Source organism: Periplaneta americana, chromosome 11, assembly GCF_040183065.1.
Source record: "Periplaneta americana isolate PAMFEO1 chromosome 11, P.americana_PAMFEO1_priV1, whole genome shotgun sequence".
NCBI classification, from domain to species: domain Eukaryota; kingdom Metazoa; phylum Arthropoda; class Insecta; order Blattodea; family Blattidae; genus Periplaneta; species Periplaneta americana.
In genome coordinates, this window is record NC_091127.1 from 118,798,983 (window position 1) to 118,813,413 (window position 14,431).

At 35.6% G+C, this 14,431-nt stretch overlaps 1 protein-coding gene across 1 annotated transcript in view; it reads left to right on the forward strand.

Moving 5' to 3' along the window:
• Positions 1–11,755, forward strand: part of LOC138709283 (endochitinase-like) — a 38,038-nt gene extending 26,283 nt beyond the window's left edge. The window contains exons 8-10 of the mRNA XM_069839938.1: positions 5,082–5,145; positions 7,720–8,006; positions 11,133–11,755. Of these exons, the coding sequence (XP_069696039.1) occupies positions 5,082–5,145; positions 7,720–8,006; positions 11,133–11,258 (477 nt within the window). The 3' untranslated portion in view covers positions 11,259–11,755. The remainder of the gene's footprint in view (positions 1–5,081; positions 5,146–7,719; positions 8,007–11,132) is intronic.
• Positions 11,756–14,431: the final 2,676 nt, after the last annotated feature.

Genomic DNA, 14,431 nt, shown 5'->3' on the forward strand with positions numbered 1-14,431 from the left:
GTTGAGAGGTAAGCAATACACTAGCTTCTAATGACAACCCTTCAGTACGATGTAAGCAGTAATGCCCGCTGGTAGAAGATCAGTTCTTATGAATGAAGCCAAGCTCTTTATTTATAACGTGAAACGGTTCTGTGAGGAAGAGGAAAAACATGGTTTAAAAATTCCTTTATGTCAGTTTAATGCATGTACTGCAGAAATGTCTGAAATAAATAAAAATACGATAAGTAAAATTCGAAAAGAGGAAACAGTAGCAGAAAAGAATGGGTTATAAACCTCAACATCTCGGAAAACAGGTAAAGTAGCTGTAAAGAAATTCGAACTTGAAGGCATGGATAAGTATATTATTACAAGAAATTTTCAAAAGTATTTCTATGTAATAAAAACATTCCAACTCTTCGCAAACTTCATAAACCGTGACAGAGGGAAATAAGTTTTAAGGGTGGCAGGAAAACATTTCGAAAATTAATAACATTTCGGCATTTTCCTTTTTTAAATGTAATAATAAAGGGAAATATTTAATTGAAAAGTACGATGTATTGGCTAAAAGTGCTTCCTTTTTAAAGTTGATAAAAAAATAGGAAAACTGACAAAAATAATTGGTCACTTATCTTGATGAGATCTCATCTAGTTTCATACGCACTACATTGACCATAATTTTTTAATTTTATTTTAGTAGGTTATTTTACGACACTTTATCAACATCTTAAGTTATTTAGCGTCTGAATGAGATGAAGGTGATAATGCCGGTGAAATGAGTCCGGGGTCCAGCACCGAAAGTTACCCAGTATTTGCTCATATTGGGTTGAGGGAAAACCCCGGAAAAAACCTTAACCAAGTAACTTGCCCCAACCGGGAATCGAACCCGGGCCACTTGGTTTCGCGGCCAGACGCGCTAGCCGCTACTCCACAGGTGTGGTCTCATAAATGTTGGCAGGACATAAACATGTTTTGTGTTTACACTAATGTTGGTCCCGGCAGAAGAGTAATAGTTGCACATGCTGCTGAAGATAAAGGATTTATTCCTGGCGCTTTCCTGATGTACTGTAGACTATGATGCAAAATCTAACACGGTTAGACCATCACAATGAAATCAATTCAGGGAAATTCACAAAATGGATAACACGGTTAGACCATCACAATGAAATCAATTCAGGGAAATTCACAAAATGGATAACTACGCAAGTAACTTAATACTAGCACTGTCCCCAGAAAGTATTGTTGTTAGACAATGCCTTCTACGATAATAAACAGGAAAATAAGCCCCTCTCTACCAATGCTTTGAGAGATGAAATGCAAAGCTGGCTTACCAGAAATGATATCACATTTGATGCGAAATTGAAAAGGAGCGAACTAAGTGCAGCAAGTTTCCAAAAATTGAACTTTCCTATTGACAACGCTACGCACTTTGCTTTGTTATTATTCCCATTAAAGTAATGTGCTTCAACTTGAACATGAAACAGACTATACAGCATTCCCGCGCTAAGACAGTATACTGTACACGCGATAGCAGCGCTTCGCTTTTCCGTCATATTATGAGCTTGGTCGACTAGTAACTTTCGTGACTAAGAAAGTTTCACGCTAGTGTACACTCACGTGCAGGATTTTCAAGCGCTGGGCAAAGGCTCATGACTTTTCATTTTGTGATTTTGTCAGTACTAGTCTGTAATAAGATAGTGTAATGTCGGATTTTCTCTTCCGAAATCACCGAACCATATCTGTTCTTTTTTCTCTAAAGATGGAACATGACAGTGCTACGATCGGAAAAACAACTGAATATCACATAACATGGAAAAACTTGTTGTTATGGTAACAATGGTTGTGTTGCCAAAGTTACAGTTCCCACATAGTGAGTGTTCAATAGCTCTTTTGGCGCCATTTGTCATGCACATAATGGTCTGCTATTAATGTTTTCCCTGTTTTATTATCTGTCGATTTTTGTATTATTTTTGTACCTTCGTGTCAATTGTCAACGAATGTTTTAACGTCAGCATCTAACGTCAACTGATAGCTCACATCAGCTGATCGCGTGGTCGCCCAAATTGGCAAAGTAGTGCTGTAGTTCCAAGTACGGCCGCTGTCATGTCCCATCCTTCGAAAAAGAAAAAAAAAAAAAAACAGTTGTAACTATGCGTTAGTTTCACCAAACCATTCCTTCATCAATCAATCAAACATTCGTCCATTCAGTCGTTAATTTTCCTAACATACTTACAGAGACGTGCAACAGGCATAAACAGACAGCGGAATTTCGGTCTTTGCTTACGGAGGGAGTGCAGCAATGAGTTCAGTGATTTCCCTTCAACTGACGCACACCTAACGAAAATCCGCTGTCTGGTCATAAAATTCTCGTTCATTATTTGTTCGAATTCTTATATTGTTTGCGCTCAGCCAGGTAGAACGAACATTCTGCACTCGGTCGAACCGAGTAAAATTATCTTTCTGTGATTGATGCAGCCTCACTAACTACGGTGACCAACAGGGCATCCCATTGAGTAGTATCAAAAGGATATAATACAAAACTATTATTGAAATATACGTATACCGTATTCCTATATAATAAAATACAATAATCTCTTACAGAATACATTAGACCTATCGGTACGTGAAATACCAAAACGAATTGTGCACAGTGTCTAACATGACGTGTAAGCACAATGAATTTATTTTACCGTAAAAAAAATGTTGTCTTACAGTTAATAATTTATCATTCTGACAACTTTATACACAACTAAAAAAAAATAATAATAAAAAAATACCCAACCTTTGTACTACATTTCGCTAATTTTTTATACAGAAGTACAGTTTCTTCATAACACAATATTTTACTGAAAATTAAATTGATCAACACCAAAATTCAACAGACAGAACACCTAGAATAAAATGATTTACCCAAATTTATGGGTCTACGTTAATCCTTACAGAACTTTTAAAACATGCACCTAAACTAGCGCTGAGGTACTTCCCTTCCTACTCCACTTATACAGAGCTATTATTAATATGTCCCAGAAAAGAGTGGCCAGCCGCGCCCTGCGTGGTTTCCGCCGAATGCATAATCATTTCTCCGGCGCTTCTCCAATATATATATTATAACAGTACTAACAATAAATGTTCAAAGCCACCGGCGTGGCTCAGTCGGTTAAGGCACTTGCCTGCCGGTCTGAAGTTGCGTTCGGGCGCGGGTTCGATCCCCGCTTGGGCTGATTATCTGGTTGGGTTTTTTCCGAGGTTTTCCCCAACCGTAATGTGAATGCAAGATAATCTATGGCGAATCCTCGGCCTCATCTCGCCAAATATCATCTCGCTATCAACAATCTCATCGACGCTAAATAACCTAGTAGTTGATACAGCGTCGTTAAATAACCAACTAAAATAAAAAAAATAAATGTTCAATAATTTGGACTTACCATGCTCACAATCGTTGTTGAAAATGGCTGATAAATTAATGAACAACATGGAAGTTCCATATCATTGATAGCTTGGATTTCTTCTCGTATAATAGTGTTTTAGTTCATCTCTAGAATGAGAATTTTTCCTATAAATCCTACCTTTCAGTGTTCCCCATAAATAAAAGTCACAGGCTTCGGTGGAGGCCACAAATTATTACTGATTAGTCTAGTACCGAAAATACGCCTCAATTCCCTCATTGACACGGCAGCTGTATAGCAGTGGCGGAATCTTGTTGGAAATAAACTGACAATCGTTCTGCGTAAGAACACTACGTTTCTACTTGATTTTTTTTCTTCACTGAGCCTGTTTCTTTAAATCTTTTAGCGAGTCGTCTAATTGTTTTGGCAGAAGACACAGGTCTGTCTAGAAACTTTATTCGAAATTTTCGTCTTGTTTTCGCACACGACCTTCTGCCTTTTATGTACGTCCTGAACATACACACACGTTCACACAGTGAGAATTTGTTGCTAGGCATTACCTAAATACACAATAATCACAAAACTTTATACACTAACTTTGTACACTTGAAGAATCGAAAGTTTCATTACATGACTTCTAAGCACACTGAATGTCATATGGCTACTAAAGCACAGGCTAGTATATACAGTCACGAAGCTTGAGTTTATGAGGGTACTAGAAACAATAGACTGTGCAGGTACTATTTCGCATTGTCTGTAATGAGGCGATAGTAGCGATCCTAGTGGTTAGCAACTATCTTTGGATGCATATTTACTACGTATTGAGCTTCGTAACTGTATATACTAGACTGTGACTGAAGCTCGATTGCATGGTAGAAACGGTTATAGCGCGGCGGAAACCACGCAGGGCGTTGCTGGCAGGCCGCTCTTTTCTGGGACGTATGATAACAGTTCTGTACAACTTGCATATATGAATATGTGCTAGGTTAGGTTGGTTAGTTTAGGCTTTTGTTATGCCTTGCACATAAGAACAACTGCATCACCATAAAAAAAATTCCTTATAAATTCAACGATTTTCACTTTCGAGATCACAGCGTTAGTTTCACCAAAAATGCTTATTCATAGTATGAATTTAAGATAACTCAACTCCCAAAAAATAGTAATTTTCATGATGATCGTGATCGATCGAATCACTCTTAGCTTTAAATAAGATGTTACGGAAATAAATGGAAAATATGAAACATGATACATACGGTATGTTACTGTAACATACCCCACTTGTACATTTTCGTCTCCTGTCACAAATAAGTAAAACGGATCCTAACGACATTATAAATCACACCACTTCGACGTATCACTTTTTATCTGCATTCTTCCATCGGACCAATCGTATGACTCCAGAGGGGGGCAGTTAATGCCTGCCTCTCCCCACCCCAGCCAGCTATTTCCCTCACTTACACCACCTTACACCCTCCAAGGTAGCTACATATCTCCTGTAAGGTCGAATATTCATGGCACTACGTAAAAATAGGAAGTGTTATGATGAGAGATTTATGCTAAAATTGGCGACAATAAGATCACAAGATTTAGAACTATTACAATTATTTAACATTATTATTGCCGTTGCGGTATCATTTTATTTATAATGCTGAATTGCTGAGCTACTACAATTAACGTCAATGTGATAATCTACATTCTATATTATTTCTGTTACTATAGATCTGTTTAAATCAGTGGCCACGGCAATGGGACGATACTGCGAAATGTCCATACGCATTCCAAGGTGAGTCATTCACTAGCTTAAAAGTGAAACTACTTATATGAAATATTTTGTAAGCTTTTTTTTGCATTGTAATAATAATAATAATAATAATAATAATAATAATAATAATAATAATAATAATAATAATAATAATAATTACACCCAAGGATTTGTTCAACCCGTTCTCCAGTGCGAACCAACGCTATTAGACTGGCTAATGGGGCTATTCAGTCATGCGGTCATTATAACTAAAGATCTGAACCTTCGCCACTACTTTTTTTAAACTAATTGAGTACGGGGTTTGTGCAATGAGCCAAATGAGTTGACGAAGAGTAGTGGCGCATGGCACTGAACGATGTAAACAAGACTACTCCCACATCAAGGACAACAAACACACGAATAAAAGAATATTTATCTATTAACTTCCTCCAAGTGGAGGCTGCCTAAAAGACAAAGATTATCAAAACTTTATTTAAAAAAATAAAAGGTAATGAATCTTGTTCCTTCACTTATGTGGTCTCCAGATAACTGTGGTCACTATTAATGTGAATTTTCATTGAATATGACAAATTAAATAATTAGTCCTATGTTGTATTTTTAATGTTAAGGGCAAACAGTTCAAAAGGATGTTCATAATATTTTAGCCCATTATTGTCAGCGAACATGCGAATGTACAATAATCATTACAGCGTAAATATAGATGTAAATATTCAGTACATTCCTCCAGCTCATCACAATTATAGGTAATACGGCAACATAAACTTAATAAATTACAATTAAAAATGAAAATAACAATGTAGCAAATAAAAAATAGCTGTAAACATTTCCAACTGCATTCATCATTCCCAAGCTTTGGCTTCTGCATTTTATAGGATTTCTACGGCATTTATTTGTATTTTTCAATCGAACCATAAATTACAATCTTGTTCTAAAGAATGAATTCAGAATTTTAACAACTATATTATGGCAGTTTGGTAAATAGCAATTAGGATTGGAATTAAGAAGTGTTTCTTTCTTTTTTTTAATGGAGAATATGGTGAAATTTGACATTCCATAATTTATTCACAGTTTTTCATTTGTTTTATGTAGGAATATCATAACTACAACTTAAATTCGAGATTAGTTTTATAAAAACATTTAGGGGCCAAATTTTGAAAACAATAAATACTAGGAGAAAGTAATTCCCTAAATTTGATATGTCTCAGACATTTTAAACATAAATTCAAAATATTTATGACATTTTACTCCTAGAGGCACGTTCTTTTTTGATACAGTATAGGCATTCAACATTTTCAGTTAAGCAATTACATTTTAAGGATGAATTTTAGAGATACTTTTACAGAAATATGTAGTCATATTTTTCAAATGTAACAAAATAAATTTCTATTCTATAGAAAAATTTCCTGATAGCCTAAAGAATATGTGTACTGGTACCAAATATCATGCACGTAGCATTAATAGTTCCGAAAATGCTGTACCTATATAACTTTTTGTATGCAATAAAGCAAAAAAATTAAATTTACGGGAAATTCCAATAGAAGTTTAGTTTCATTTGAAAAATCTGTGCAGCAGAGCTTTAAAAAATGGCATCACAAATGACAAGACCATAAATGTGCATTAAATGTTATGTAATACATTTTTCGCGTACCAAATAATATTTTAAAAGGAAAAAAGAAAAAGATTGCAAAAATTAATGTTAAGGGTATGGGAAACAAAGTTTAGTTAGTGTAATTTAAAATCCTGTGCACTAGGATTTTGCATATGGCGCCACAGCAGCTGCCAAGTCTATATTTGCTTGTTAAATATAGATACTGATATACGTAGAAAAGGCTTGGGTCTCTGTGCCTTGAGGCTTATCAGATATTCATCTGAGGGATGGGACCTGACTCTCTCATAACTGAGGTATGATGTCCCACATGTCAGCATCGAATGCCACCTGTCGGACTTACATAATTATCACGTACATAGGGTTGCCATATGCCGCAGACACTCTGTAATTTTATAGCGTAGGAAGAAAGTCTGAGCCATAACGACAGAAATGTCAGTGGCTTTATTTCAACTCCCTATATACCTGCATCAGAAACAGTAACATGGGAGTTTTCCAGGAATATGGTCAAGAGCCTTTTAAGTTTATTGAGGTTAACCCTTCTCTATTTGTGAAATGCACTATAATAGCACAGTCTAGTAGACACAGTCACGAAGCTTGAGTTTATAAGGGTACTAGGAACTGTGCAGGTACTATTTTGCATTGTCTGTAATGAGGTGATAGTAGTAATCCTAGTGGTTAGCAACTACCTATGTATGCATACGTATTGAGCTTCGTGACTATATATCAGACTGTGATAATAGTATGTCGAATGTTGAAAAAATCTAAGTAAGATATAATATCTACCTCGTTTCTGATTATGGATAACAGAGATGCTATGGAGTGGCTATGTATGGTTGTTATGGATGGTGATAGAATTATAATTAAAATTGTGAATTTCGTGAATGATTATGCATGTTGGAGTAATTACAGTGATGAATGATGGCGAATGGCATGATCGATGATTGGAAATGGTGGTGATGGTGATAGAAATGTATTCAAAATTCCAGGAAATCAGTGGGTTGGCTATGATGATCCAGAGAGCGTGCAGATCAAGATGGACTTCATCAAACAGAGAGGATATGGAGGAGCTATGACATGGACTGTGGACATGGATGACTTTAGAGGAGTGTGTGGGAGCAAGTATCCACTCATTACCATTCTGAGCAATAACATGAAGAGCGACAACCCGCCATCATCAGATACCACAACTACACCTGTTACCACCACGACTCCTTCATCTGGCACACCCACGTGTACAAGTGATGGATTTGTAGCTGATCAGCAGTGTGACAAGGTAACGTAACATGAAATAAGCAATCCAGATGTGAATCTGTGATATTTATGTTGATTTTACATTACAAAGGTTATTCAGAGGTAAGGAGATAAAATTAGTACCGGTAAAGTGAGAATTGAGAGGAAATCTAAATACATGGAGAAAACCTCAGTCAGTTACTTTTTTATCATAAATTTCACAGCATCTACCAAGAACCGACTGATCAACATGGTAAAGCTAATGATGGAAAATACAGAGAATAAGGTTAAAATACAGTCACACCTGTCAAGAGCATTTTTAACATATAATGGAGTTCGTCTAGGGGATGCACTGGCATGTCTTCTTTTTAATATTGTTTTAGAAAATGTGAGTCGGAAGTCTGGAGTACAAGTCAGAAGTAATATTTTTTTATAAATCTACCCAGGTAATGGCATTTGCGGACGACATAGTCATCATCAGCAGATCCTTAAAATTTGTGGAAGAAGCATTTCTCGCTCTTGAAAAATCAGGTAAAGAAATGGGAATGGTTATCAACGAGGGAAAGACCAAGTATGGTGGCAACTGGTGGAAATTCAGGTGGTAAAGCAGACAGTATACAGATAGGGAATTATAAATTTGAAAGGGTCGGCAAATTTAAATATCTCAGATCCTTGGTTACAAATGACAATAACATGTCTGAGGAAATCTCAAACAGGTTGGTATGTGGGAATAGAGCTTCTTTCGGACTAAAGAAATATTTCAAATCACATGCCTTTACACAGAAAACAAAACCACCTTATACAAAACACTTGTGAGATCAACCCTGATATATGCTTCAGAAATGTGGACCATTTCTAAGAACGATGAGAGAAGACTTGAAATTTTTTAAAGGAAGATTCTTCGAAGAATGGTCCAGTTTTTGAAAATGGATTATGGAGAAAAAGATCTAATGGGGAATTATATAGCATGTTTAAAGAGCCCAATATAATAAACATAATGAAAACCAATAGATTGAGGTGGGTGGGACATGTAATGAGAATGGATGCATCAGAACCTTGTAAAAGAATTATTCTCACAAACCCTGAAGGTCAAAGGAGACGAGGACGACCACATCTGTGATGGATTGATGGAGTGGAGGAGGATCTTGTAAGATTGGGATACAGAAATTGGAGGACTGTTGCACAGGACAGAGACAGATGGCAACGCCTACTGAGGGAGGCCAGGGCTCATAACAGGCTGTAGTGCCAATGATGATGATGATGACCAAGAACCTAATTAAATACTTGCAGTGGAAAACAGCATAATGAGCTAATGCTGTGTTAGACTTGAACTTGCAGACTGGTTCACGATGATATTCTCTTCATATGTGGTTATTCGAAAGTCAGGACATTTTGTAAATCACTGAAACTTTGTTAAAAATAAAATCTAATTGAAGTAAAAATAATTTTATTTACAAAAGAATTATGTACAAAGTGATTAATAAAATAATTGCAATTTACTTCTCCATTCGTTCAGCAGTAGCTTGTCTTCTAGGCTCTGTACAACATTCAGAAGAAAATCTTGCCAAATGTATGGATTTTCTGATTAATCAACCACTTCAATTCTTTAGTATTAAAAGTGTAGTGAAGAAGAATACTATTGATCTTTAGATAATATCATAACCAGAAATCTACAGGGATTTAACCTTCAGAGTATGGAGTTCAGATATTGGGAAAATCCCAGCTTATCAAAGAGTCATAAAAATGTTTCTCAGTGTTACTTTACTAGTTATAAGTGTAAGGTTCTCAATTCTCTAATATTTAAATTTTGGTACACTGATCCATCGATATAGGGGAAAGTCAAGATTGAAATATTCTCTTTACAAACTATTGCTTTTTTTCCTCCCAGAAGAGTGGATTTTTTAAGAAATTTAGATTCCAATTTTTCAGCAAATTCCTGATGATGTTGAAATTGCTTAAGATAGTATGAATGGCGAGAACAACTTCTAAACTCATTTTGAATTTTTTGGATGTCCACATCATGTTCACTTAAGAAACTCTTTCCACAACGCATTACTTTCAGGGCACAGAGATGATTAAATCAACTTCTGGAGTTGTGCAAGGGAATCATTTTCTCAGAAAAACAAAAAAATAAATAAAAATTCCATTACATTTTGAGCAAAGAGTAGCATTTTCTTCGTTCCACTTTGCAATTTTCTGAAGTCTCATATTTCTTCAAGTAAAGAAATTTCACCAAATAAATTATCATCCAGGTAAAGTCAATTTAAATTTGAAGAAAAATAATAGATGGTCTATTCAAACTTTTCTCGTTCTAGAGGAGGTTCAACAATATAAGTACATTTAAGTATTGGCTCTGGGAGTAATGGGAGGTCTATAAATTTTTTCTTTGTAAGCATTATCTCTGGATGGGGCTGCTTTCAACTGTATATAGGAATGTTCTTCCCCAGTAACTTCATGTGATTTTGTCAGTAGCACTTGGAGAAGCTCCTTACGGGTGCCTCCATAGTAAGGACTTTATTATCTTGTCACTAATGTATTTAAATATTAATTTTAAAATTAGCAATTAAAAAATATATGTATTACTGTATATGCTCGATGCATGGAAAAATGATGAAATATACAGCAACATCGGAAATATACACAGAACATGAAACATATTGCAAAAGTTAATTCCATATCACAAGTAAAAACAAACTAAATATCCATTTGCATATAAATCCAATGTCTGTGGATTATACATAGCTCCCCCCCCCCCCCCAACCACATTTTTGGGTGTGCCACTTTTCAATGGCAGAGTAATAAAACCATAAACATAGATTCTTCTGACGCCGGGGTAGAATCCGGTGTGGCTTAGTGGATAAAGCGTCAGCACGTAGAGCTGAAAACCCGGGTTCAAATCCCGGTGCCGGAGAGAATTTTTCTCCGTTCCATTACTCTTTCATCATAAACTTCGAGTTTAAATCAGTATTAAGTAAACGTGCAAGAGAAACCAGATGAAAAACATTTAATTGAATAGAAAAATACACCAGTAATAGACATGGAGCATTATTTATTGAAGAATACTGTGCAATGAAATTGAGAAATGCTATATGTGTCTAGTAATAGATTACAAAGGCCTGACCACACTATGCAAAATAATGTATTAATTTTTGTGATTATTTTGTTACAGTACTACGAATGTGTGAATGGAGTAGCATATGAGTTCTTTTGTCAGGGAGGAACAGTGTGGAATCCAGATCTGTCAAGTTGCGACTGGCCATGGAACTCCCCAAGGCCGGAGTGCCGACAACAATGAACATTTTTTCTCAAGACACATAAGACAATCACTTATCAGAGACTGTTTTAAATATATCGAAAAATTGCATAATATATAAGCGGAAAGAAATATAATTGTCAAAATATGGTTACCAATCACGAGTTTAATTTTGTAACACAAAGAGTGGAATGAATGACACAAACCATCAATAGTATGTCATATTACCCAATTATGAAAATAAATGATAAAATGACATAGTGTTACGTTTTTAAAAAAGCTGTGTAGAAGACACCTAATTTAATCTGTTTATATCTGTGCCATAGTGAAAGTAATGTAGCACAATATTTTTATGTTAAAACAATGTTCTAATTATAAAGAAACACCACCAATAGCAGTTTTTTTCTTATATGTTATTTTAGAACAGGTTCTCTTATTTATAATTTAAAATGTATTAAGCATCACTAAAAACTATTTCTGTAAGTTTTAAGATGCATTATTTTAGTGTTCCTCTAATATAATATCCATTATTGTAGCCAGATTTCTCTTTTGTCTGCGAACATGTATTATAATAGCAATAACACTGTTTCTATCACTACTGCCACAGGATTATATGCCTCATTTTTGTTCTGTCTTCTGATTGGAGTAGGAGTGGAGACAAGTAAACATTGTAAACAAAAACGTATAAAAATTTTAAATTATGGTTTATTTAACGATGCTCACAACTGCCGAGGTTATATCAGCATCGACGGTGTGCTGGAATTTTGTCCCGCAGGAGTTCTTTTACATGCTACTAAATCTAGTGACATGAGCCTGTCGCATATAAGCACACTTAAATGCCATCGACCTGGGCCAGGATTGAACCTGCAACCTCAGGCAGAGAATGCCAGCGCTATGCCAATTGTGCCACTCAGGGCAACCAAAGACGTTTGATGATTCTCCCCTCCCCCTCCCAAGCATTTTTCTCGTTCTGATCCTACATCTCTCGTCTTTCAACAGTATTGCCAGCCAGTGTAGTATGTCACTTTCTGGACAGGTGAGTAGCCTATCATGGAAGATGATATGACTATTATGTCGAAGCATGATTACTAAGGATTATAGAATGGGGAAGGAAACAGGTCGTGGTCATTTTGCAATCCATACTATCCCGATATTTACCTGAAAAGATGGAGAAACTAGCGCACAGGTAATTCAGATGATTTCGTAAGTGAAAATCGTTGAATTTATAAGGGATTTTTTTTTTTTTTTTTTTTTTTTTTTTTTTTTTTTTTGTGTGTGTGGAGATGGCGCTGAAAAGTCAAGGATTTTATAGAGACATATTTAATGAACGGAAAATTGTTCCAAAATGTAGTAAATTAAGTTTGAAATGAGAGATGCATCGTAATATGATTTAAACACTGTATCATGCATTTTTCTGTTCAGATCAGGCTGTAATAAGCTACTAATTTCACAATTTGGGACATCTGGCTGACCACTAGGATCCAGAATATAAAGCAGAGGTTAAATTAAAAATAAAATACAATATGACTTGCGGAGAGAATACAAAACAATGATAAATTTAAAAATAAAGTACAATGAAGAGTAATGAAATGAAGTAAAAAAATATATATATTACGTAGTGTTATACAAGTGATTGTGTAAAATGGATAATGAATCTCTCAATACTATTAGACAAATTTTGTTAATGTCCTCATTAGAAAATTTGAGAGAAAGAATGGTTTTGGTTAACTTGAACGAAGTTCTCCTAGTGCCAAAAAGAAGTCCTTTCACTTCCCATGTATTAATATTAATTTTGTATCTCTCACTGAAGTGAGGAATACATGGATTGTAAATAGACTTCTTTTCATCGTTAATGTTATTGGCTTGTTGATCATCCTTCTCAAAATGGACAGTGGGGTCAAGAATGAGCCTTCCTTGATACCGGCGATCGATGGCTATAATGTCTGCTCTTCTTGTTGACCCATTCTCAGCCAAGAGTGCACTTCTTTGTAAACCTCCCACTTTGCCTTCCGAAGAGTGGTTGTGATGAAGCTTCTCACTTTATGGTGGCAATTATTACTCAGTAGTTCTCCTTTAGGGCAATAGCCCAAAACATGCCCAAGGGTTTCCACTTCGCTGTATCCTGGATGACGACAGTTTTGATCTTGGAAGGAACGACCTGGCACAGATAGTGCTGCTTCGATTTTTGTGGACATCTTTATGGCATTGGTCCACTCTGAGGATGATATCCCTCTTCTAGTACTAATCCAAGAGTTGTTTTTTGGATATTCACTGTAAGTCACCACTCCTTTACCTTTTTTGTGGAAGACGACACCAATTATTAAACAACCTCCGCCGTAACTCAGATCTTAAACTTCGTCCTGTCATCAGTAATTCACAATACATTTCATATTATAGTAAAATTTGTAACAAAATTCAAAGTTCATATAAATGAGTTAAAATACATAAAATCAACTTACTGCAAATTTACTTAATTCAAATGTGTAGTCACGTCAAGGTACAGAGTATCACTACCTGTCCTGATTCTTGATAATAAAATCTGGCAATCCTGCTTTAAAGTCGTCATGTTAAGTAGGTGTCAACATGTTCGACCATATTAATTTTAAATAGTCACATTCACTAAGAATTTATAGGCAAGTTAATAAAAGAATAATCCTATAAATTTATTAAAGAATAAGAGAAATATTGTATTACTAACCTGTATATGAGCCTCGGCAAATCTTGCACAATATTAGAAGCATGCACAAAGTGTAGTATGCTGTGTTGTGCACTGCACTACACTACATGAAACTTTCTAGTAGCTATAAACATGCATTTCATTCGCGGAATTGGTTTTATCCACGTAGATTGAGAGATAAATCTCAAAGTTGACTTGAATCTCCGCTAGCTCAAAACTTCAATCTCACTCATTGCATCTCACTTTTATCCACACCATCCAGTCTTCAAGATTATATTGCTAGTTCACCAACAGACAACATTCTTCACGTGAGATCTCAGTGAATTGTTCCGTTCTTCCTATGTGTCACAGGTTACCTTACCACCTTTCTAGCTTGCACTATGCACTTGCCCAAAAAACTACATCCTGTTTTATTAGTTCAAAGACTGGAATTAGGAATGTCTGATAGCTGGTTTTTTCATAACAAATCCTTTCCAATTTCTTTTGAAATTCTGACTCAGCATTATGATTTCTATAAGATCTTGTCAGATTTTTGAAG